At 43.0% G+C, this 26,515-nt stretch overlaps 2 protein-coding genes across 6 annotated transcripts in view; both read left to right on the top strand.

Moving 5' to 3' along the window:
- LOC108148614 (limbic system-associated membrane protein) overlaps positions 1-13,701 on the top strand; it is a 74,161-nt gene extending 60,460 nt beyond the window's left edge. For 4 of the 5 annotated variants that reach the window (XM_041709711.1, XM_041709710.1, XM_041709713.1 and 1 more), the window contains 9 exons: positions 306-458; positions 4,735-4,935; positions 5,052-5,173; positions 7,431-7,581; positions 8,653-8,750; positions 9,271-9,392; positions 10,245-10,425; positions 11,664-11,837; positions 11,985-13,701. In XM_041709711.1, coding sequence (XP_041565645.1) covers positions 306-458; positions 4,735-4,935; positions 5,052-5,173; positions 7,431-7,581; positions 8,653-8,750; positions 9,271-9,392; positions 10,245-10,425; positions 11,664-11,837; positions 11,985-12,203 — 1,421 coding nt within the window. In that variant the 3' untranslated portion in view covers positions 12,204-13,701. Of the gene's footprint in view, positions 1-305; positions 459-4,734; positions 4,936-5,051; positions 5,174-7,430; positions 7,582-8,652; positions 8,751-9,270; positions 9,393-10,244; positions 10,426-11,663; positions 11,838-11,984 lie in introns of those variants that run through there. The other variant, XM_041709715.1, reaches the window with a different exon arrangement.
- Positions 13,702-18,281: 4,580 nt separating this feature from the next.
- On the top strand, positions 18,282-19,871 carry LOC108148592. Its single transcript, XM_017275662.2, has 2 exons — positions 18,282-18,557; positions 18,614-19,871. The coding sequence occupies exons 1-2, from the start codon at positions 18,315-18,317 to the stop codon at positions 19,031-19,033; spliced, it is 663 nt and encodes a 220-aa protein (XP_017131151.2). The 5' UTR covers positions 18,282-18,314; the 3' UTR covers positions 19,034-19,871.
- Positions 19,872-26,515: the final 6,644 nt, after the last annotated feature.

Genomic DNA, 26,515 nt, shown 5'->3' with positions numbered 1-26,515 from the left:
GTCAATTTCAAAATAATGATTATATTGTTGTTTTCCTGTTTGAAGGGGACAAATTCCATTTTTATGTCAAATAGCTCGAATGCGAAATATTATACTAATAATTCCTAAGTTTGGTATATTGTAATTTAATACTTCGATTGCTTTTATTTTTCTTATTGGTACTGGTTCGATTTCGGCTCTAATTGGCGGACACACAAAAAAAGTCGTATTATTGGCAAGGTGGATAGAGGCAAACCTTAAATTGTTCTGTTTTATATTCTGTGTACAACCGCAAGCTAAACCGCTTTCCCGTTTTCTATTTTTAGGCAGCAACGGCCGTTCGATGAGCAACGTTCAGCAGTCGGCGGTGGCCCCCTCCACACTGACCGCCACTCTGCCGCGCTTCCTGTCCCGCGGACACACCTACCGCGCCGTCGTCGGGGACACCCTCGTCCTGCCCTGCCAGGTGGAGAACCTGGGTGAGTATAATTAATCCGACCTTATTAGTATTGCGATGTGAAAATGCGATCATTAAAATGAATGCGACTGGGTGTTGTACAACAATAAAATTTTCGATGGACGGCAGGAGGTGCGAATTATGCAAAATATATGCAAATTTGTTTAGGCAAAATGTCAGTTCACATAAATTTAATATTCGAATATGGTAAGAACGGGAACAACAAAAATAATAAAAACAATCAAAACAACAAAAACAACAGCAATAATGGCGACAACATTTGGCCAACCAACAGCTGTCAGCAGCCTGTCGTTCGGTTTTGGCCATACGCATCGACACACTTTTCCCTTCGTATTTATAAATCGGCTGGCAAAATATGCAAACTCACACATATTGGCAGCAAATAAATTTGGCTTATTATCGTTGACCGCCGCTGATGGTTGGGAGATGGGAATTGAAATGGAAATGGGAGATGGAGGCAGCCGTTTGTCATGGCCAAATGGAGTTTAGTTTAGCCTCGATTCGCCAGTTGATGGATTTCCACTCTGGATCCGATCCGGCCTAACAGTAGGCAATCAAATGGCAACGAAATGCAATCGAAGCGTGAATGCATCTGGGCTGCAAATAAAATGACACTTGATTGCCCATGGATGCATGAATGGCTGCCGTTTGAGAGAGCATCTGCAGTTGCAGTTGCAGTTGCATATTAAAATAAGCAGCAATGTCAGAAATGTCTTTCTCGACTCCAATTAGCATGGGCTAATGAAAAATTTCAGAAACGCATTTGCTTTGATTACCCGAATTTCGCATATGAATATCTTAATTAATAAAATGCCAGAGCTCACTCAAGTGTGGCCAAAAGATATCTCCGAGAGATCAAAGACCAGTCCCTTTGTCCATCGCAAAAGTTGCTCAATTCGGGCCAAATTTTGCTTGCTGCGAAGCAAAGAGACGCAAAAACTTTTAGCCAGCCACATCTCAAAATGCGGTCGTTGTTGGCAAACAACTGGATTGTCAGCAGACCGACGAGTCCTTCCGCAGGAAGTTACTCTGCGGATAATGTGTGTCCAGGGACCAATGAAAATCGAATTTTAATCAATTAAAAGACGAGCGAAATATTTGCCTGGACTAAACAATTTCAACTAATATTGACCGAGTTGATGGATTTCCTTCGCTTTAGTCATTATCGTTGGGGTCACTTTAATTTTGACCCAGTTGAACTCAGAGCAGGGGGAAAAGCTTAAATTGCAACTGCTGTTGACACGCCAATAAATAAAATGCAATTAACCGTTCGCAGCAAATGAAAATAAATTGCACATTGATGGCAGCGACGACAATCCGCGCAGCATTCGCTCCAGCGCCCAGATTGACATCAAGCAAAGTTACCCACTCCGCGATTGTGGAAAGGCAGTGCGGATCAAACGGACGGTACACGGAGAAAAAAGTATTGGCAGAACAACTCACATACAACACCATTACAAACAAACATCACGGTATTGCCGAAAATTGTTTCCGAAAACCAACAAAAGTTTACTGAAAACAATACAAACGTTTTAGCAACATTTTAATAAAATAATGAATTTAAAACCCTTTGCTTTGTAGGTCCACATTTTCTATATTATTTAAGGAAGACAACAGCCTGAAATAATTGGTTGTGACAGAAAAATCTATTTTGATAACCAAAAAAACTGCAAAACGAATCATGATTTGAGTTGACACATTAATTAATAATTAATTCTCACATTCTAAGCGTTATTTTTTCCTAGTGCATGTTCAACAAATGCCGTGTGTGTTTCCGTTTGAACCAGCTTGTTTGTGCAGAGTTTTTTATTTCGAAAAATATTTTCATTTAATTCGATTCACTTTCCGACGCATTAAAGTGCAATGATTTCCCATTAACGCCTGGTGTTTCGACTTTTTGTGATGCTGTTTCAACTGTACAACACAGATTTTCAATCTGCGCCTTAAGCTGTCATTTGAACACAGCTCGGATGTATAATTCGCCTGGTCTTATATTTCTTTATATGCGTCAAATGCCAAATGACTCGTTTGACTGTGATTTTGATGGCAGATTCAGATGACAAACATCAGAAGCAAAAAATCTCAAAGTTTATGGCAAAATAATCAAGATAATTGCTGCAGCTGGAAGTTATTTGACGCTCTGGGCTGCTCTAAAATCTCCCCCGATGCACTTTACTCTGTTTGCGGTTGGCCCTGTCACTGCTGATGTTTCTGAAGCTGGAAGTCCGATAACCAGTGCCAGTGCCCCTGGCTGTGTGTACTTTTTGCACTGCACTGTCATCAATCCGCTTCAGCTTTTAACGATGGGTGACACGGACGGGGTTTGATTGCAGCTTTCTGCCCCACGAACTGGCGAAGAGGTCAGCCAGAAAGAGAGCGGCAGGGCAAGCCTTTAATCCAATAAAGGAAATTAAGTATCAAATGGTCTATGAAGCCTTTCATTGATTGCCGTCCGCTATTGTACGCTGTGTACCTACATTCGTCACATATGTGCGAATCAAATACGTATACGTCATGTTGTCACCCGGTGAATGGCAGACAAAAACGCTAGTCAATAAATATCGAGCGCGGCTGTAAATTGGATTTTCATTGGTCTGGTCGCAGCAGGAACGTATTGACTTACTAAATTGCTTTCACCTAAAACCCATTGAAAAAAAAAGGTACCGAAGAAAGTGGGTAACTCATTTAGCAATACGCCTACATGCTTTTGTAGGACCCAAAAATTATGAGCACTTTGTGGGTTGAGAGGGCAGCTTTAACTTGCCTCCGAATTCATATGTCGAAATTCACGAGCTATAAAATGAAATTTTTATGGCATTCCCCTCTCCCTCCAGCAATATCAATATACAGCCATTAGACTACAATAAAGTGCAGGACCGGAAGCCGACGAGGACTAATATAAAATCAAAATAAAACCCTCCACCACCTGCTCACCCACAAAATGCTGGGCAATTGCTCTGAAAGTCTGCAGTCGATTCAATAAAAATCGAACCCCAATAAAACGATGATTGCTTGAGTTTAAGCCAGAGGATTCAAGCTGCGTTTATGGGGTGAAGTTGTGAGTTTTTGTGCCCAACTTAAGCGAATATTTGTATTTATCGCATTTAAAGAGGGGCAGTGTTTCTTTTGCATTCAACTCCTGTTGATAACCGGAAGGAAGGCAAATACCCAACTGAGCAAACTCATTATGGACGCGTATGCATTTTCAATGCGGCATTAATAATACATTACTTTAAGCTGTGATTATTTAATAGCAGCTTAAGGTCGGGAAAATTTCAGCTGCCAGTGGGTCCACACACGCACAAACATATACATTTTTGCGAACGGGACCAGTCAGGCGGAGCAGCAGAGGTCGGGTCAGGAAAATGAAAATGAAAACATTTCATTAAAATTTCATATTTCGAATGCTGCGAATCATATTCCAACAAACCGTTGACCGTTGGACCGAAGGACAAACTGCCACACCCACCCTTACAGTGGGTAAACGTTGACGACGTCGTATTTACACAACTCAGATTTCGGTTTTACAGCACGTATACGTAATACGTTCGTGCGGCGCTTTTTCACGTTTGTTTTTTTAATATTTCCATAATAAATACAAGTTCATAAATGGTTCGAGGCCAAAGTGAAGCCAAGTGGAGCGCTGGGTTATGGGTCTCTCGTTCAGGACTTAAGCACACAAAATAAATAAACATATTATACGCCACTTAATCTCATTTAACAAATTCTCGTTTGCCTTTTTGTGGCGACGACAACAATAAAAACGGCCATGGCACCAGCAGCGATCCGAGTGGTATAAAATATGCAAAGAATAAAAAAGCAAAGAATTATGCCAACAACATCTGCAAAATTATGTCATTTATATGAGCAAACATACTAAAAAATAGATGAAAACAGAAGTCCACACATATCTTGCTGCTGATGCTGCTGCCAGGACCTCCGGATAGACAAACAGAACGGAATCTCCAGAATGTTCACAGCTTGGTGGGGGAAAGTTGAGTCGGAGAAAGATGGAAAGATAGATATGTATCTGGGCAGAAGTAAACTATTTTCGCCCGCCTGCCGCCGCTTCCAAGTTTCTCTGCCGCAGTGACAGCTGAAAGTATATGTCTACGCTGGCAGCAGAACGCTTCATGTTTATATTGCGGTATTTTACAATAAATTTCGTAGCCAACGAGAAGACACATTTTGCTCTATATTTTTCATCTGCTTATAGGACCAAGGCCACACTCTCTCATACTCTGTACATCTGTCTGTATCTCTGTATCTTTTTGCAGGCAATTTCGTTCTTCTGTGGCGACGGGGAACAAATGTGCTCACTGCCTCCAACATTATGGTTACAAGGGATGAGCGCGTAAGACTGATAGATGGTTATAATTTAGAGATATCCGATTTGGAGCCCCAAGATGCCGGGGATTATGTTTGTCAAATCAGTGACAAAATAAATCGTGATCAAGTGCACACAGTTGAGATATTGGGTGAGTACACGTCGACATGTTTTCACAGCATTAGGGCAGAGATTTGCATTTGACAAGTGCTGCCTAAGTCGCATACATCAATTAGCCACTGATTTGGTCCCCTCTTCTCCCCCCAGTTCCGCCCAGTGTACGGGCCATCCCCACATCCGGACAACTGCAGGCCCGCAAAGGAGGACCCATTACGCTGGAGTGCAAGGGATCTGGGAATCCGGTGCCATCCATTTACTGGACCAAGAAGGTTCGTTACACATTGCTTTGTGCGCCACTCCTTAGCCATTTAGCTGAACTGGGCACATTCCGATGCTGTTTTAAGTGAATTTCATTTAGTTTAATTGAATTTAATTCCCGAAACTGCTTCGCATCGTTATGTAAATTTAAATTGCGTTTTCCTGCCAACCGGCGGTACGGGTAAGCTGTGCGGGGTCAGCACTTTAAGCACTTTCCCTTTCAAATTTCACTTTCACTCGCTTTTAAGCTCTCGAGAGCCCGCCAAACAAAACTGTGGGCGAGGGGGGAAAAGTTGTTCAGTCTTTTGGGATGGCCAAAAGTTCGTTATTAATTAAAAATGATTCGCCTACATTAAAGTTACACACACACACACACAGAGGGGGCAGATCTAGATAGGAATGTGTTTGTATTATAAATCAACAACATATCTCATCACTCACAGTTTTCAACACATTCCGCACAGTAGAAATCTCCGCTATCCGCTTGGCAGCAGGAGCAAACAAAAAGTGAGATGATAAATCGCAAGGCGGCACCGCCGCCCCAAAAATCTACGATTGCGGCATGTGGCTGTAATGGGAGGCAATTATGAATTCAACAAACACATAATTTTACGCATGAGCCAACAAAGGGATAACATATTTGCCAGGCATTCAAAGAGGGCCAAAACGGCAATGGCAATGGCAACGGCAGCGAAACAAATGAATTTATGCCGACTTATATGACTTGCAAATGCGGATGCGAGTTGGCAATCAGTTTTCGCTGCTAATTTCGAGAAGTTTATCAACTTGCCAACTAGAAGAGGGAGACACACAAAGACTTTCCATTACCATTACCCAATTCGTAGCTAGAGCTAGAGCTGTATATTCAGGACCTGAATTTGGCATTGATTCGATGCCAGAGAATTTACACTAAATCACTGTCAGCGACAGCAACCTGTGAGCTGTGATTGCATGTTTCCTGGTTTCCAACTTTCCAGGGAGAATTGCTTCGCTCGTATTCAAAGCGTAATTAATGCGATTCATAGACCCGCAATAGTGTGCTACCCAGCACATAGTTCCAGAGAAATTACCAACTGGCAATAAGCAAGTGACCCAGTCACTGTCAGTGTCACTCGGGCACTGCTCTACACTCTGAAAATAGCCAACTATCTCAAAGTAAAAATAATTATTGCTAAGAAACATCAGTACAATATCAGTACAATATTATTAAAATCGGGCAACATCTATATGATTTAGGTGCCATAGGAACAATCGAAAAGTTTTGCCACAAGTCGATATATCTTTATTTTTGTTAAACATTTACGCATACGTTTTTTCAATTCTAATTTAATACAAATATTAATTTTTTGCAGTAGATACAAGGTTATATAAACTTCGGCTTGTTCAATTTCCAGTTTTTTTAATAAAACCGTTTTCTTTTTGAGTGTAACTTCTGTTCGCCAACAAACTTTGAATAAGTCAAGTGTCGGAGTAAGCACTCGAGGAATGTGGGTGCCATACATGTCGATGTCAGGACCCCTTAATTCGAGGAAAAAGTCTCGTTTGCATTACTGCACTTTGGCGCATTTGACATTTCCGTTCGATTTGTTTGCTCCTAGGCAGGAACGATGAGTTGCTCGGGCTCCGGCTCCACCTTCATGGATAGCTCCTCGTTGCTGGAGAGACTGCCAAAGTTGGGTGTCACTCCATGGCACTGCGTTCCATTTCAATCTGCCCCAGCGTTTCCGTCGTGTTTTGGGCTGTCTTTAGTCTTTGGAGCACACGTTGACACGTGTTCCCCAAGCCAAACCAAGCCAAAACAAGCCGTTTGCCAAAGAAAAGACGCTCGCAGCCAGAAAGCCAGAATGCCAGCAAGCTGACTTGCTACAACGCCCTTTTTGGTCGTTTTTGGCCCTTTGAGACCCGCTCCGATGTCTGTGTTTACATCCAGTTTTGCATGCTCCACATCCAATATTTGTGCAACTTGGCTTTTGGCCCCTGCCCTCTATGCAGTTGAAGGTAGCTTTTCGTTCTTCGTTTTTCGCTTTTCGCTTCTCGATGGGGTGACGTCTTCATTTGGGTTTTGTTTCGTTACGTTTCTTTTCGTATCCGTACTTTTTCGCTTGCCAACAGCATTTGTCTTTTGACATTTGCTGCTTGCACTCTCGTCGACTCCATTTTTGCCGGGGCCAAAAGATGTCTGCGATTGATTCAATTTGTTGCCACTCTGTTTACAAAGCGTTACAGCATATTCCACCCCCTTTCTTTTTTTTTGCCTTGTCCTTGCAGAGCGGCGCAAACAAGTCGACTGCCAGGATCGGAGACGGACCCATTTTGACCCTGGAGAAGCTGGAGCGCCAGCAGGCAGGAGTCTACCAGTGCACCGCCGACAACGGAGTGGGTGATCCGGTCACAGTCGATATGCGGCTGGATGTACTGTGTAAGTACACTTCAATTGAGTCTGAGAAATGTTAAAAGTATCCATATGTAATGGGTATACCAAAACAATAGTCACAGCTATTTTAAAAAGTTAAAGCGGGTTATAGCTAACAGACTATAGTTTTGTGCTTATATAAAAGAAAAATCAGGATTTCATGATTGAAAAATAAATAAGAAAGGCGTAGAATTGTGTATTGTGTATTGGGGTAAATATATTAGGATATATATATTGGGGATAGGGATATGTTCTGTTAATAGATCAAAGCGGGTTACTTCAAAAGACTATATTTATAAGTTTACAAAAACTATGACAATATAAGGGTAACTGAAGTATATTCTAAAATGGTGGATGCAAATTTATTATATCCTGTATTTGTCTTATTCAAAGAGAACTACATTCTAAAGCTAAACTTTTTATTTTCTTTAAATGAAAATATACGTTACATATTATGATTCAATTTGGAACTTTTAAAGACATATCTATGTTGTCAATTCAATGTCTTTTTATTTCTAAGTGTAAGTTCTTAGTATCTGTGCCGCGTAATCCGTCATTAATCATTGCGTGAATAGAGCAGGAACTGGAAATCTATTTGGGGGATAACTAAAGTTTGCGACTGCAAAATGCAAAAGAAAAGCACAGAAACAGTAACCGGAGGCAAAGAAAAGTGCTTTAGAGTCTCGCGGGGCTCGTAAATCAGAGCCTCAAAGCTGCTGACTGCAGCGGGAATCCGGAAACCGCTGTGCAGATACAAAACTCGATATACTGGATGCATGCAACAATGCGGCACCACCGATTCGATATAGACAAATGCCGAGCAAAAAACAATTTGAACGGCAAGAGAAAGCCGAGACCAAACGGAGTCTTAGCAACTGTATATAAATTGATTTTTGACTGTAATCAGATTGCTGCCTTCGTGTGTTAAATTCTTCTCTGTTTCTTTCTCTGTGTGTCGTTGCCTCCCATCTGGCCATCCTGCCATCGTGCCATCCCGCCATCACGCCATCCTGCAACCTGACGGATGCCCGGTATATCTGTATCTGTATCTATGACTGTGTCCGCATCTGTGTGCAGATCCCCCGGATATACAAGTGGAGAAGTCCTGGATACACTCGGGCGAAGGATTCGAGGCGAAGCTCGTTTGCATTGTTTACGCTGATCCAGTCGCAACGGTTTGTTGGCTCTTTGAATGCACCGTTCCATTCGTTCTTCCATTGTGCCCAGATAGTTTTTGTTGTTTGTTATTTTTCGTGGATTTTTAGATTATTACGATTACGGGGCCACGGGCAGGAAAGGCCTGCTCACAGCTCATGCCTCCTCCATTTGCCATTGGCCGTTTTATGCAAGAACTTTGTTTTCAGGTCACTTTTTTCTGTCTTTCAGTTATTCAGCATTTCGTTTCGTTTCGTTTCTTTTCTGTTGTGTTCTGTTGTGTTGTATCCTGCTTTGTACTGTCAGCCTGCAATTTCTTTTACCAATTTCTTACTGTGGCAAATTAATGCCATTTTTATTTGACCAACTTTCATTTCGTTTCTCGTTTCGAATTGTGGCAGAAAGAAGTTACTGCAAGTGGGTCAAATTTTGAGTTGAATTTATTAGTTGCTGCAGTCAATTGACATGTGCTTCATCTTCATTCCCATCCTGACCATCTTGACCGAGCTAATGTCGAACCCGAATCTCTTCACGCTGCAGGTGTCCTGGTACCAAAACTCATTTCCGATCCAATCGACCGACCGCCGAGTGATGAACACCCGGGCCAACCGGCACACGCTCTCCATACGCCACATCCAGCAGGAGGACTTTGGCAACTACAGGTAAGCATCGATGGAGACAACTTGTGGCTGGCGATGAACTTTGCCGCCCAGCGTTGATTTAGCCAATTTGGCAACTTTCTCTAGAACTTATTTCACTTTTTGCCAGCCAGTAGCCAGTTAGCAGTTCGGAGCTAGAAGTTGCCACTTGTCTGGGCCCGAGAAACGAGGCTTAGTCCGCTGCTACTATTTGTAGCATGTATTTGTTGTACTTGCCATGGCCATACGTTTGCTACATAGTACATGGTTCCCACGTCCGGCTTTGGGGACTGGGGACTGGGGATTGGGAATTGTCGGTGCCGTGGCCGTGGCCCACCCATTTTACGGACAAACAAGTTTTCCACATCAATGTCAATCTGTCTGAAACATATTAAAGAAGCGGAAGTTTCGCCATGTTGACACAACATTTCATGCACAAAGTTTTAGCCATCTTTCAGGGGGGTGGTGCTGGTTCTACTAGTTCTACTGGTTCTACTTGTGGTGCCCATCGAACCACCTGGCCACCACCCACAGTGAGTGGCTTTTGTGCACACGACGTGTCGACGTGTTTGGATTAGTTGAGTCGACTAGGAAAGTCGGTTGCCAGCCAGCCACTTGCCACTTGCGACTTGCGACTTGCGACTTGCCGACTGCCAGATCGATGTGGGCACAAACCCACGGGGCGTATATGGCGTATGAGTAATGCTGACAGTGTGTAATGCAAAATTAAAAGGAAATTACATATTTGGTCGTCTGCAAAAGTGATTGCAGGCAACAGCATGACGCAAAAATTAAAAAGAAAATAAGAAAATAAACCAAAAGCCAATTAAGTCAATTAACGATTTAAGCCATATGCTAATTAGAAATCCTTTTCAGCTGCGTGGCGGACAACTCGCTGGGCCGCTCCCGCAAGTACATGGAGCTCTCCGGACGCCCCGGCCCCGCCGAGTTCTACTCACCCAAGTGGGGTCGTTCGCCGGACAGCTACAACCTGACCTGGAAAATCGATAGCTACCCGCCGCTGGAGGAGGTCCGCCTACTCTACCGTCGAGTGCTGGTGAGTTGAAGGGGCGCGATAATGGGTGCGAAGCCACTGGCAATCCGATATGAAAGGATATGAAAGGAATACTATATATTCAATTAATTAATTGCGAAATATGCGCAAAGGCATGATCCCGCCAGACTGACATCTAGACAAAGGGCTGGCAGATTCGCCGAGGATGCCATAAAAAGCAATCCAATACCTTGACGTCTCGTCTTGAAGGGAGCTTCTATTTTTGGAAAATACTGGGCTCACTAATGAAGCACTTGATTAAAATTATACTCACTGAGACGAGATGTCTCAAAAATCGAGCACCAAATTGCCGACAAAAAGTAAAAAAAAACCATTAAAACTGAAAGGAATCCATTATGTAGGAAGTGAAGAAAAAATGGTGGGAAACAGAAAGATACAGAAAGAAATATATGTACTAATTAGTAAAATATTTTTTTTATATTTATTTTTGAAGGGTCATTGACCTTAGAGAAACTGAAACATACTTTTTTGAATGAGGTTAAATAATGAAAACATTAGAAAATTCCAAAGCCAAGCCAAGATCCCAAAACCAAAATGATAAATTTTACAATTTAAAATACTTCTTATTTTATGAATGTTTGTAAATGCAGGAAAAGTATTTAGATTATTAAAAGTATTTATATTATTAACTCGTTATAAAATATAAATTATTGTAAATTTATTTTTCATGTAGCATAGATAAGATAGAGATAAGAGAGACCAAAGTGGTTTTTATTACGAGTTTCAGCGCAGAGTTACGAGAATGTCGCTTAATTGCGACTGTGGGCTATAGACACTGGCAAATCGGGTGAGGTGGGTCGCGAAATTTAATGAGAATTTGAATCACGCACACTTGACGATGAATGTCAAACTGCAGTGGCCTACCACGCTCCGCTGATTGGGCGGAGATAATTTTTTTCCTGGACTCATGCGCCATTGAAGTGCAATTATTGAAGGACTTTCCGCCGGAGCGGCTTGACGAGTGGCTCGGATGAACAGGTGGAGGAACAGGAGGAGGAGGATGGGGCTTAATTGATGTGATAGCTGTCATAACTTGATCGGGCGCTCGCAGCGGAAATCATTCGGTTTCCTCGCGCAGGACGTAAATTAATTAAGGAATCAAAGGAAAACTGTCAATGGTTGAAGCCGGCACTTAATTTGGCTCTTCTCTTCCTTCTCTTTCCCGATTTCCCGCTTTCCCGCTTTTTCATTCGCCTTGCTCCCCGCTGTGCTGTGGATAGATGAATGATACGTACCAGCAGCCGGGAAGGTGGCACGACTTCATCCTCACCCCGGAACACCGACCGGCCTCGGAGCCTCTGACACACATCATGTCCTACACCATTAAGAATCTGCATCCGGGCGCTTACTACGAGGCGATTGTGCAGGCCAAGAACCGCTACGGCTGGAATGAGGTGAGTTTTGTGTTGCCTGAAGCCTATAGCCTATAGCCTGTAGCCTGGTGCCACTGTGCCACCATAAATCTAGTCTTTGGCTACTTAATCTTGATTCTGTGCCACTTTTCTGTACTCAACCCCTGTCCATCCCTGTCCGCCCCGCAGGTCAGCGATATATTTCAATTTATCGTCGCCAACGAGCACCAGGACATTGCCCCCGAGGACGCCGAGGTGGTGGCCAGCTCCAAGTCGCGCAGCAATAGTGCCTCGGTCGGCAGCCTGCCAGGGTCCTTGCCCCAGAGCCTGCTCCTCCACACGGCGCTGCTCTTAGCTCTGGCCTTGAGTAATTGTCAGTTCGACAGACGTCGACTGGGCCTGGGATAAGCGGTTCACGCAGGCAGACGACCATCAGGATTAGCATCAGGATCAGGATCTTTTGGCGGGGAAGGACACAAGCATGAGCTGTAAAGTACAGAAATCCAGAGAAAATTCTAAAATCTTTTTCCCACACAATTGGTCTTATTATACTGCTGATGTGTTCGCTTCCCGGCCATCCCATTATTTTACCAAAGCGCAAGTGAATCTAGCCCAAACTACAGAACAGAAAGCTAAAGGAATAAATGTATGGAAACCTTGTAAATAAATTGTCACGAGTTTTGTCCACGATTAAATTAGAGTACACACATAAAACCGGAAAATGGTTAATGGAAAATGCAGGCGGAGAATGCAAATCCACTATCCAAATCCCACCCCCAGTTCCATCCCCATGGTAGTGTAAGCCACTCGAAATAGGTCATGTAAATAAGCATTAGATATCTGAATGTGAACTGCATTTTACTTCATAAATGTCGATGCAGGATGTGTATGTAAATTAAGCAAACAATATATAGTGATATTATTTAGTTTCAAGCGAAGGCATAAAAAACAAAATATTGAAGGCGAAATAAAACAGAGAGATCCAAAAACCAGACCGCAAAACGATAGTATGTAAAGTATCTGCCACATTTGTGTTTCGAGCTCGATTCATTGCCATTACTTCGATTGCAGCTGTAGTCTTATTTTAGCCAGTAAGCGCACCCATAACCAAAAGGATAACAACATAACAGCAATTCAATGTAATGTTTTTCGATGTAAACTAGCGTTTAAGCAAACATGTTGTACCACCAAAACGAGCGACGGAACTAAGCTAATCCCCCATTCAGAATATTAGTCGGAGCATTTGAATGTGAATTTTTGCATACATATTAGCGGCACATGAACGTCACGAATCACGATTCACAAATCACGATTCACAAGTGTCAATCTGTAAATACATGAATACGGTACTTATTGAGTGTTACAAACCCAGCAGGCATTTTATCAGCTTTTGCACCTTTCCAATCGTACGATCGATCCGAATCTGTACTGTTTCATTTAGGGCACACAATAGAGGTCAAAGCTCATTTGTATATTTTATAGGCCGCGGCCCCTCGAACTCGTATTCAACTCCTGTATCTAGCATGTCGAACGAAGCCAAAGCCGAAATAAAACACTGAAAACCGAATCGAATTGAATTGAAAACCAAATAAAAGCGTTACAATTTATCTACATAAATGTGTATGTGTGTGTACCTTTAATAGCCAGTTGATTGCAGAAGAAATCGAAGGCGATACTACAGAATACACAGATTAACGGTGGCGAAATGATCCAATGTCTAATCTGAACCTAAATACAAGAATATTTCAAGTAAGCCAGAAATAGATAAGCACGTGAACCGTTCGTGTTCATTGAAAGTGAATTCATTATTTACTAATTACATAGTACGATGCTAATTGTATGATTAATGCGCTTAAGAAACCCTAAAATATTCAAAAATAAAATAAAGCATTAGATGTAAACTAAACTGTGTCAATGTGTTTTATTTATTCGATTCGTATAAGAATTCAGCTGGCTATCAACTTCCCATTCCTCCTAGCTTTGCCAAACAAGAAAAGGGGTAGTATATTTTATTATTTCTCTGTGAGTATCAAACTTAAGGACTGTTCAGAATTTATTATTATTATTATTATTTCGATTTTAAAACTACCTCTGCAAAAATCGCAATTGGACATGCCAATAAAGAGTACAAATTGGTATAACAAATGTCTTGGAGAGGCTCTTAAAGTATTACAACTTCGAAGAGTCCCTCAAGTATTTTCCTTCCATAATGCAAACTCTAAGTATGAAATTTAAATATGTCACTTCTTTTCTGCCAGTCAGCCGACTCGCAAATTTTTGCAAATTTATTTAAAAATACATAATCATCGATGGAAATGCTGGGTCCTTTTTTGTCGATCTTTTGCGAGGACTTTGCCTGGAGCTCTTCTAAGCTCTTTCATGAACCCAAACGCTGACCAGGAACGTCGCCATACGTGCACGGTTTAAATTATTAAAAGTTTTGCATTTGGCAAAAGTTTATGCATGAAATTTCATGGGGCACACAAACTACTTGAGCTGCGTTTTTATACAGGCAGGCGGATGCCACCGTTGCAAGTTTCATTTGGAACGGAACGCAGAGGATGTCCGGATGCCAGTTACTGGTAGCCAGTTTCCAGTTTCCAGCTTTCAGTTTTCAGTTTCCAATTGTTCCTGCCCACGTAGGTATTTGCATGTTGCAGGGGGTGGCTGTAGGTGGTCCACTTGATACCCCCGACCAACTTTGCAGCGCGCAAACTTAGTGACCATTATGCATGCAAGTCCCAATATATATTGCACATGAATTTTAATGCAAGCTGTGTCGTTGAACTGCCCCGAGAAAATGGCACATTTCGCAGAAATATGCTGCGCAACTTGCGCAAATCATATCGCATAATTGGCCAGCCACAAGCGACTCCTTCCAGCTATTTGCATTGGCCATTACCACGGCCAGTAGTAGTTGGCCGAGGGACAAGTTTTGGCGCATATTAATTAGCTCGTTTATCATTTGAACACTTTTCTGACAGCCAGGGAGCAGTGCACTCGAAGCAATGTAAAATTAATTAAGTTGCGCCACAAGGAAACTCTTTCACTTACCCCACTTGAGCATCCCTCCCGTTGCCATTGCCACTGCTATTGGTATTCATTTGAAAGAAGCGTAAAAGCAATAAAGCAGCGCTGGAAAAAACTGTTAACTAACGAAAATGAAATCATAATTAATATTGGTGAAATTGGCAAAGTGCAGACTGCACTTACTTTAGCCGCTTGAAAATCCGCAGACTGGAGTGGGAAAAAGTCAGCCAGTCAGTCAGTCAGTTAGTCAGTCAGGCAAGCAGGCGTCAAGGCGAGCAAGATCAAAACTTTTATAATTAAAATTTTGCAGCTCGGTATTCTCGCTTTTTTCGTTGGCAAAGGAACCAAACGCAAGCAAATCATAAAGCTACATGCCAGCTACGGCCAAAGTTTGCCGTTCAAGTGCGAATTAAATTAATTTTCAACTGATTTGATTCCTCCAACAGTTATTGCTAAAAATGCAAGTTTTAACAATGGCCGATGGAAAAGTTGTGTTGCCCCAATCAAAGCGGATGTCCGGCAAATTAAACTAAATTGTGCAGAGAATGCCAGTAAATTAAATTAGCCGAGGCAAACAGAGAGAAAACTAAAGAATTTCATATATTGCCCGGTCTCAAAGGCAACCGCACAGTGCCAACTATGGCAACGGGAATATGCTGAAAAGGAAAAGGCCAGTCCGGTGGACCATCGGTTGTCCGGGCAACGCACAATAATTCAATGAAACGCTACGGATAGGCTGTGGGCGGTGAATTTACATAATTCTTCTGGCGGAGAGTGGGGGCGGGGCGGGCCAGCCTGATATTTATGGAGGCAACTTAATGGCGGTTTAAAACGTTGCAGCCGAGAAAAATACAAAAAATTGCTGCTGCCGTAGGATCCCTGCTCCTAACACACACTCTTTCCGGACAACACCCCTGCTAGAGCATAGGCATTATGCTAAAACAAATCTACATAATTTAGGAGTAGGCCGCCAGGACAAGACAGCATCTCTCCCCACTCGTGCCCGTCATTGACGCACAAATCAAAAGGCAGGCTCCTTTGGAGCAAATTGTTTGCGGATGCTAAGAAAAATTTGTACATCAATCGATTTTGTTTGATTTTTTTCCAGCCTCGCCTCTGCGTTGAGTTGGCCGCAAGAGATTTGCATAATTCATGGCGCTGATGGCTGGTGAGGATTGCGGGATGGGATTCTCGACCGGAAGCGGGTGAGGCTGAGTGATTGGGTGGGGCCAAAGATGTGTCTGCCTGATTGCTTTGAGTGGCTCATTTCGCACAGTCCGCTTCGACGATGGCGATGGCGATGGTGATGGTGAGGGTAAATTGGAAAAGTATGTCTATGGCTGGCACATTTCGCCACCGCCTGCGTGCGGCACGTGAGTGGAACACTCTCGTATAGTTTTTTAATCAACCTGCAACATGCAAAACCAATGACAGTTCCCCTGTCTGCGTGCCGCAAAGAAGTTGTGACCGAAAAACAAACAAGTTGAGCCGTCAATTTCAATTTATATTCTAATGACATATTGTTCTTGCCGTTTTCAATTCGGTTCGCCGCCGCTCGTGTGACGGCAACCAAAGCCGACACAGTACTGGGGCCTGGTGGTAAATTTAAAAACAATTTCCCAAACTTGCCCCAGAGATTCGTATAATGTTTAACTCATTTTCATAAAGCGCGGACAAAGACGGGAGGAATTGTGCGAAAGCGAGCTGAAATTATAATGCGAGAGCAGCAACAACGACAGCTGTAGAAGCAGCCCACAAACACCCAGCCGCGACAAAGTTCAGGCAGAACAAAAGTTTATCTCGTACTTTGTTTGCATACACAAAGCCAAGGGAGCGGCGCCCAGGACTCGCTGCACAGGAATCCGCGGCGGAAACGCTGCTCTGCGGTGGTTACCACTCGGACCACCCCCCACCCACTCCTGGCTAAGACAATGAAGCCCATACCGCCGCAACTTGGCTTCAACGTTTCCCGGGCGTTGAGCGATTCCTTTTCACAGAGATAAATGCCAGAAAGTTGGGACAGGTGCAGCGGCAGGGTACTTGAACACGTGGATTTGCACGGCAAACAATCTTACCACAATAAAGAAAATATTTTGTGCACGAGGAACTAAAAATTGTGTTTACGCTCACCAAGCCAAATTGATTTGCTTCGAGAAAACTCCTATAAAGCACGAAATTTCGTTTTCATTTGTATAAATTTTCTGCTTATTGAGCCTTGACAAAAGGTCGGCAAATAATTATATTAAGAAAGTTTTACTTGGCCTTGTTAAAAAAATGTAATTTAAGTGTGAGTATAGGTATAGGAAAATAAACGAAAATATTTTATTTTCTTTTCCAAAAAGCTTTTAAGACACTTAAAATTGTAAAAATTAAATTTTGCTTAAGCTCATCCCTCCCGATTTGTCTTCTTTTTAGCAAAAATAATTTTAATCCATTTTATTTTCTTTTTCGAAAAGCTTTTGGCAGCATTTTAGATTTATTAAAGAAATTTCGTTATTACCGATATATCAATCCCTTTTAAAAATGTAGGAACTGAATAAATTCTTTCTTTAAACCGTCAGGTCACCCTGTTCCGCCAGGTGTATGCATACTGCAATCTGCAGCCGCTTCAGCAGTGGGATCTTGTTGAAAGTGAGGCCCATCCGGGCAGCAATTCTGCCTTGGGGTTTGCTGTGAAAGCTCCTGCTGGGGTGTCGCCTCATTTGGCCCACTCCTTCCATTTGGCCTTAAGTCGGCCATGTAAAATAATTTACAGCGCTGCATTGCAAACGACATTGACTTTTCGCCTCTGCACTTTTTCATATTTCGTGCGGCAGACTGGCTTGCTTTTCTTTTTGTTTTGGGGTTCGAGATCGCGTTTTGCGTACCACGTCACGCTCGTTTCCGCGGCATTGCCTGTGTGCTGCACATTTCGAGGTGGGCTGCCTGGCCAATTGACCAATGGCTGCTTATCAGGCGAGAACATGTTTCCAAGGAATTTCATTAGGCTTCACCTCGTCCCGGCCCTTTTCCTTGACCAAAAGCCTAATGTCCGGTTGTTGCCCTTTTTTTTTATTACGTATCCAGTGGTTGTCGCACCAGCCGCGTTGGCTAATGGCGTTAGTTCGTTAGCCGAGCGATAAGATTGGCAAGAAGGAGCTGTGGAGGCCGTCTCACAATCACCAATGTTTGTAGCAGGAAGCTCTTTAATTATGAAAAGTGTACTTTGCTCATGTTTCGTCTTAAAACTCAAGCGTTATAATCACAGCAGTTGCTTTAGGGTTTGAATGTGGTTCTTAGTGTATTAAATATAAATACATCGCACTTGAGCACATTCTGACCTGCTTAAGAATGTGAGAACATTTCATGTTTAAGTGATTTAAATTTAATAACATCTTAACAAAGAGTACAAATAAGAAATGTTTGAACAAGTTATATTTTTAATGTGTCAAACATAAATTATCTGTCAAATTGTTGAATCTTGTTGAAATCAGTTAACGTTATACTCGTATGAAAGTGATACATTTTCGTATTTTTGCATTTTTTGTTAAAAAAAAAAAGCCAAATTATAAGTTCTTTGAGATGGGCAACCATTCCCGTCGACCAGAGGAGCGGTCAGTACAGGCGTACAGGAACTTTCTGCAGATCTATTCGAGGCAGCTCTGTGAAATGTTGCCAAACGATGCCCTTCTGAATGCAGCCCGTGTTTGGGGAACATTTTCGCAGGTTCAAAGGATGCAAAATGCCCAGCTGGTAGGTAAACCTGTAAGCTTGAAACTTAAAATTACAACCATTATTTCATTTTGTAGAGCTGTCCTGTTTCCGATATGGTAATGGATGAGCCAAGTCATGTGGTTCCTAGAAAACCCCGTCTACCCACGACAACGGCCAAAAAGCGTCTAAAGAAAGCTAAACCTATTAAAAAGGTGGCCAAAAAGAAGACTAAGGCGAAGCCATCCCGTAAGTCGCAAATCTGCGACCCGATCTCTGTCTACCAGGCGGAACCAGTTATCAATATTCCTGCCAAACGGATGCCAAAGATCACGGCCGTTCAGCCAACGATTGGCTTTCGCAAATTCCTGGACTTGTACCAGGAGATCGACAGCCAGGCATCGATATTCTCGATCCGGAGAAAGGCTGTTAGGGACTGGTGCGATTTGTCTCAGGCTCAACGTGGCATTTTCGGCGAGCAGGAGCAGGAGGAAGAGCGCAGATCCTCCTCGAGCTAGTAGCCTATCAATGCCCCACGCATGGCCGCCAGTCACGAGAGATTCCAATTCGGAATCAAGCTCAGCCAAGCGGTTACACAATCGCCGCAACTTCCGCGCCCCCAAACACATGTATTCCAGCACGCAACCGGCAACACGAAAGTCCAGAGCAACAAAGTCAACAGAAGCAGAAAAAGAATTCGAATCAGAAACACAGGAGCCACAATCATTCACATTTAAATTAACATTTCCCGCCGACGATTATCCTAATTGGGAGCTGGCCTTAGCCGCTTCGCTCGTCCTGGCCGGCAGATGTGGAGCATTCGGTACCAGCTCGGCGCTTGGCATTCGGCTTTTGCTCGGGACATGGCACGCGAGTCAGCTGAAAAATGGATTTAATGCGACGCAAAACAAGCGCGGCCTCATAAAACTGAAACGCGGATTAATCAAATTAGCATTTTGTACAAATAGCAAAGCATTATTTCGCGTATGGCGGCAATTTGTAATGTCAGAAGGCCGAAAAGAGTCTTGAAGAGTCCTGAGAAGACGGCATGCAAGCAGTTCGTTTTGGGGGTCATGCCAAAAAGTGATTGCATCCTGGGTAATTCCCAGGAGGCTCGGCTGCAAGACCATTTCTCTCCACACAAATCCCGAAATGAGAATTAAAACTAATGAAGGCCAAGTCATCCCGATTCAATTTGGCTCCTCATGCCCTCTAGAAGGCACTCTAGGGCTCAAGCACCGGGTCAGCGTTAGGTTTAAGTGGGCCATGTTCGTGTTTTACTATGGCGACTTTATTGCAACACAATGGCATTTTAAGTGCCAACAATAAAAATGATTTATTACCCAACAAAAGCAACCGAAGCCGGAGCTTTGAGCATGTGAATCTGCTGGGTATTTTGTTTATTCGGGGGTAATTATAATAAAAAATGCATGCGATTCGAACTCTACTCTGTCCGTGAAAGATATTCTGTGTTCCACATAATGTACATCAATATTCACTCAACCTAAATAATTCACCTGCACCTTCATTTGCGATTTCAGGTTGAGAGCGTCGAGCTTCGACATTCATTAGGAACGTTGGCCCTGAAAACCTTTCTCCGGGCTAACGATTTCCAGGGAAATTTATAAGTGCAAGCCTCAAGAAGGGAAGCTGCACAAAGTTGCGTAGAAGGAAAAACTATGCCAAATGTGCAAAGCGAAAACTTTTAGGCAAACAATGCCGGAAAGAGGATGGCGGGGGCAAGGCGAAAGGCGGTGGGCGTATGGGTGGGTAATGTCAAATGTGGGTTAATATGATTTATGGAAATTTGCCAACCTGCCATTGGGAAAAGCACTCGCCTTTGTGTGTTTGCTTACCCAGGTGGCTGATTCACCTGCTCCTTTGGATACCCCCAAAAAACCATTCCGCACTCGCAGTCACAGTCGTTTGTCTGCTGCTGGCTGGGACATTTTTACTTTTTACTCAAATTTGTCAACTGAAACAGTTGACGTTGGACTCAATGCAGCCAGTAGCCAGCAGCGAGCAGCCCGCATAATGCCAGGCATTTTGGTGTCATTGTCAAGAAGCAGGAACCGGAGCAGCCACACACACAGACTAATATACACAAAGAGAAAGCCATTTGCCATTTGCCAGCCTCTGCAATGTCATTGTCATTTTGGCCAGGCGCAAAGCCAAGCCGAGAACTGGTGAAAGGTTTTTCGTTTGACAAATGCTGATTAAGCAGCCGACTGGGGCTAAAAAATATTTTCTCATGACTGGTGTTGGAGCTGGGGGATGCGATGCGCCCGAGCAAGTCATGTGTGTGCACTTTAGATGTCTGGCCCCGGTCTAGGCCCATTCAATCAAGTCGAGCCACGGAGATCGGGGAGACGTTCGAAATATGTTTCCAGCATTATCCAGATTGGCCCTGCTAATGTCGGCGTTCCCTGGTGCGATTTGCCCAGCGCGGAGTGTTCGGCGAGATTGAAAAGTAAACATGGCCGAAGGTGACAACAAAGCCAAATAAATGGACATGACACGCATATTTAATACTTGCACTGGGAAAAATGGTTATGTTTCTAAGTAAAATTAAATGATATGGCACAAGTGTAAGTTCGTTTGTAGGATATTTTATTTATTTGTAAAACTTAGCAAACCTTTCAGATTTTTTAATGTTTTAGTGAGAATGTCAAACATCGTTGGATTCATGCTAAAATTTCCTATTCACAGCTTAAAATGTTGAAAATTTTTCAATTTTTGTAAAAAATAATGATGTTGTCCCTGATAAAAAATACGGAGACTGAAATTCGGTTGGGGATGGATAATATAGGCTACCAGCTGCATAAAACAGCCACTCTTATGGCTGTGCGCCATATATTGGTTTAAGATTAAAATTAATTTTTTCATGAACTGACTTAAATTTTTAAATAATTTTTTTTGCAGTGCACTACTTCAGTGGCCCTTACGCGTGTGGACTATGTCACATTTCGACTGATAGGATCGCTGGAAGGGAGAAGTGCGAAGGGCTGGCGAACTGCGACTGCCAGACTGCTTGTTATAATATTTGTGTTGCCTTTTTCTTGATTTTATTGTGTGAATATGTGGCACATTATTCATGATTAGGTTGAGGTCGTTTGCTCGTAGGTTTTGTGTGCCTACGAGTGCGTGTGTGTGGTGTGTGGTGTGTGGTGTGTGGTGTGTGGTGTGTGGTGGGTGGTGTATGGTGTTTGGTGTGTGCGGTGTATACCCACTTTGAATGGCTGACAAGGTGCGCAATCCGGCAGTCCTGACGCAGAATTTCTGGCCACGTAGCCATTCCACCCATACATCAGAGTGGTAATTAGTCGAACCGGATCCGCTTTCGGGCTGCATGCCTGGGCAAAAAGCCGGCGCTAATGAGGCCAATAACTCAATTGCGGCCAAATAAAGTGCCAGAGGCAAGGCCACACAAATCTCGAAAGTTTAAAAGCGTTTACACACCATTTAAATCAAAATTAATGCCGAGTGCGAATGCTACCTGAACCCGGATCGCATCGCCCAGTTCCAGTTTCAGTTTCTGGAGCCACAGGATCCAGTAGTTGTATTAGCCGGCATCGTTTCGTTTTAATGACCAAGCTCCGCGAATAAACTTTTTAATTACAAACTTCAATTACAATTAACGAGCGCCAGAGCTGAGACAAAAAGAAAGAAAGCTCTCGCTATCTCGGCATTGTTTTGTTTTGTCGGCTCCAGCGTTTGCATAATTGGCCCGCCAAGGAGCAAAGCAGAGCGGCCAAATGAATGAAGACGAGGCAGATTTCTTGGCCTGGCAACCCATCCGTGGATAATTAAGGATAATAATTACCTCCCAGGCTGCAGTTTATCTGCGTCTGTCTTGACCATCCTCGGACATCTGGGAGATCTGCGGATAATGCGAATGCAGCAAAACTAATTGCCAATCGATATCTCACAATTATGTGGTAATCCACTCAAGGAAAGCATCAAATTTAAATTGGATCGCAGAGAACAGAGAGACTTGCCGACTTTAACTTTGCGTTCGCCGCTATTTGTTCTGCTCGAGTTGCAAACACAACTCGCCAACTTTGTTTCACTTTCCCGGTCGCGGCTTCAAATTTCGCTTTTTTCCCTCCACCGCTGTTGACAAAATAAAAACTTTTCAATTTGACTTCTTGTTTGTCGAAATGCGAAAGTTTCACATGAATAGGGAAGGACCTGGCTGGGAACAAAAGACGTGGATTGGTCATGTTGACAGTTGAAGGGAATTTGAATTTGTCCCGGATTCTGAATCTGAAATCATTAAACAAGTGAGCAGTCCACACACATTTCTAGCAACCAAAGGTGCCATGTGGCCTAATGGCAGTCAATTCAATTACACCATTGTTGGAAAAGTCCTTTCAGGGCTTTTTGCTGCCACTCGATTTGCTGCAAACAATTTTCAATTTCCAATTTCCATCATTTCCATCAGCAGCGAGCGATGCCAGCCAACAATATCCAACGCTGGGCCATTCAATTTCGTCAAACACCTGGCAATAAATTGTCATAACACACGAGGGCAGGTTTTTTTGTAGCGATTTTTGCACCGGGCTGCAGGTCGAGATTCAAAGGGACTGCCAGCGTGCGGCACATATATGAAAGTCAATCAATGCGAGGGGCCGCCCAAACTTAATGGAGCCCTGCATTATCCTTTCCGCCACCGCAACCATCGAACAGGCCGCAATGTGTGACAGTATCTTTGCATGTCTTACTGACATTTAACATTTGCGTTTCGTGTTTCATACACGCTCCGCGGTGGTCCTGTTTGCAGTTTGCAGCTTGCAGTTACAAAACACTCCATATGCCCGAAAAGAGCTAGTCTTTTTTCGGATGCGGATGTGGATGTGGATGTGGATGTGGTCCTGGTCATAGTCCTTGTCCTGGCAAATAGACAATCAGCGTAGCGGGTGGGCCAAATTGAAACACAAGCAATGGGTGCAGGCAGTGTCGTTGTCATACAAGTTTTAGATTGCGTGCACATGTCCCTGGCAACCCATCCGGATAGCAAATTGAAATTTTTTCCACCGATCACAAAACAAAACAGCTCAATAAAAAGTGTCAAATTGGGCCGTCAGCCCCGCAAAGCACCCCGCAGTCCATGAATTTCCCTCAATGGCAGTCGAACTTTGGAAATTGGCGCTTGGCACTTGGCCCTCGAATAGCCTGAATGGGAACAAAGCAAGTCCCTCAATCAATGCAAAGTGTGTGGCAATCTCTTAACAACTCATTTATGCGCTTTAAGAGCGCTTGAGTCGCGGTTTTTTATCGGCCGGACTTCCAATTGTTCCATTTCTACGGCCCGAGTTTCGCTTGTCGAAGCTTTTCGCAGTCACAATAAGTTGATTTACACTGCGAATAGCAGTGGGTCAGCCAATAACCTGAAGTGACTAAATTCCATAATCATGGTGTTTAATGTTTCAAACATACCAAATAGCATTATTAGAATTAATTTTTTCTAATTCTTATAAGCATTTATTGTTATATTTTATATTACACAATTATTGGCTTATGATTTTGGTTGTTATTTAGACATGAATCACGTCAATGTATAACCTCCAAGCTCCCACTTAAATGCTTTGAAAATGTAAAAATTTTAAATGGGTTATACAATTGCCTTCCGAAACATGTTAGTTGCAAGCCACCACAATGATTAATGATCATGCTTGTTTTTAATAAGCTTTTTGTAACCTGACAAGTTAGAGTTTCATCCAGTGAAAATCATAAAAGTATTAAAAAAAGAAATTCGTAAATAATCAAAACCAAATAATCAAAACTACCTTGTGATATTTAATACTAGTTATACGAAATTACCCTACAGAAAGTGCAAGCGGTAGCGTCAGTAAAATCGCGTACGTAATCCCCTGAAAGAAAATAGGTGGAGGCGCTGGCCGATTGCTCTGCGGATCGAGTACAACAATAACTTTGGCAAATATGCTGCAATACGGCCCAGCAGGCAACTTCAGCTGGCCAATGGCCATTCTGCGAGTGTGTTTGTTTCCTGGCCAATGGACCGACGTGACGTATACGTAATATTTCATTTCATTTGTACAACGCACATACGCAGGCCACAGAAGGTTGAGTGTGTTGGTTTGTTGGTGTGTATGTGTGTGTGTGTTTGCATTACGCTCACCGTTGACCTGGCAGTGAAGCACACACATATACACAGAGGGATACACTGTGCAATAAACTGGGTATACCATATAAATATATGTGTATATATGTATATATGCGGAGGGATAAGGGCTGGAGGAGCGACTTCGGCGACGCGTACACGTGCCTACATCGTTTGCACAAAGGTTCAACACCGTTATTTATTTAATTGCATTCAATTTGCGGTTAATTGTTAAACAATGGCCAACAATGACTGCGTCGAGCCTTTGACTGAGTTCGTTTTGCATTATGGGCGGCAGATGGGCATGGTCGACGAGGGAGTGGGGGCGTGGCCGAGCAGTGCGGTTGCTTGACCAGTTGGCCGAGAGTGTGTCGAGAGCTCTGAGTGTGTTTGTTATGCAAACAACAACTACAAGTGCGGTTTTAATTGAACTCAAGTGAGGCTGAGTCCTGAATGGAAGCTCGATTTTTACATGAATGCGGGCAAGTGTGAAGCCAATTGAAGAGCGGAGAAAGCATAAAGTAGAAATGTGAAAGTGGGGAGGGGAGAGGGAGGTGTAACATGCTAATGATAGGGCCTCTAATATTTGCACAAATAAAACGTAATTAGCTTTTAAGCCAACCCGGTCGAGTTGTTGGCTGTGACAAGTCCATAAAACACACCAATTTGTTAGCTCTATGCCCTATACGTATATACTATCTATAACGGATTTTATGGCTCGCCTGCAGTGACAAATTATGGAGCGTGGCAAAAACTGAAATAAATAACAATCGGCTGCCGGTTCACGGCCATTCTGGCACGGCGAAAGTGCGCCCATTACCATTCACCATTTGCCATTTACCGCATGGTAGCGAAATAAGCGGGCATAAACCTAAACCATTGTTATCGCGCTCCTGCCGCTGACCAGAAGCATTTGCATTCGAATTGGAAATAGAGTAACTGCAGACTTCATTGAGCGCTAATCGGCTAAATGTGGGCAGGGGCGCAGTTAGCATCCAATTAAAATGCGGCTAAAGTGCATCAATGTAAATACTGCCCACTCCCGTGTGCCCATTCAAAATTCAAACAAAAACTGTAATCGCTTTGGCAGGGATTACAACACACAGGAACATGCTACGGATCCCGCTCCGAGTTTCCTCCTCCTGGCCAGGAGGACGACCTACTGGCAGAGATTTCGAGAGCCAACTGGGCCGGCCATACAAATCCGAATCGATTCGCCACCGCTCCTGCGGTCGTGTGCAACATACGAATTATTTCTACGTTTATCGCAAATTTAATTCAATTGCGATAATAATAAAATTTATTCGCAGCAATTTGTTTCTGTGTTTGCTAAGCGAGAATTCTGAAATTTAGTGGCTGTCCGACAGCGAATTATAATCATGTGCCTGACTGCCCAGTGCCTGCGTGGCTAAAATTGAAATTATATATTCGATGGCCGACCCTATCATAAATATGGCTGCATGAAAGTTGTCCATTTCAATGGCTACATGGGGTTTGACAACAAAACTTGTAGCCTTTTGGCCGAAAACCAGTAGCACCCCAATAATGTCCCATTATATGCCTACCTAAATAGGTCCAAAGACAAGTGTTCTTCTCTTCCACGAAGAGTGAAAATAGAAAGAGGCCTACTAAAAGTCATCTTAACGAGAAAGTGCCGAGTCTCGAAAGGGAATATATGTTAATTAGGATATACTGCTAGCCAAGGTTTTATTACAAATTATTACACATTTTCTTGAACACTGTCGAAAACTGAACTAAAAGTTTTAAACTTAATTTTGAGGTAAATAATATTTTTTATTTTTTTCTTATTTTGATCAGTCTTGAAATTTGTATTGTCAAATTCATATTGTTTATCAAGTCTTTTAAAATGGGTTCA

The sequence above is a fragment of the Drosophila elegans genome, unplaced genomic scaffold (genome assembly GCF_018152505.1).
Source record: "Drosophila elegans isolate 14027-0461.03 unplaced genomic scaffold, ASM1815250v1 contig_476, whole genome shotgun sequence".
NCBI lineage: Eukaryota > Metazoa > Arthropoda > Insecta > Diptera > Drosophilidae > Drosophila > Drosophila elegans.
The sequence above is the reverse complement of the archived record's forward strand: the minus strand, read 5'-3'. Positions and strand labels throughout refer to the sequence as shown.

Excerpts from the sequence above, each read along its gene's own strand:
- LOC108148592 (XM_017275662.2), top strand. The coding sequence starts at position 18,315 with ATGAAAGTGATACATTTTCGTATTTTTGCATTTTTTGTTAAAAAAAAA. Across the intron at positions 18,558-18,613 it reads GGATGCAAAATGCCCAGCTG|AGCTGTCCTGTTTCCGATAT; the intron begins GTAGGTAAACCT and ends TTCATTTTGTAG.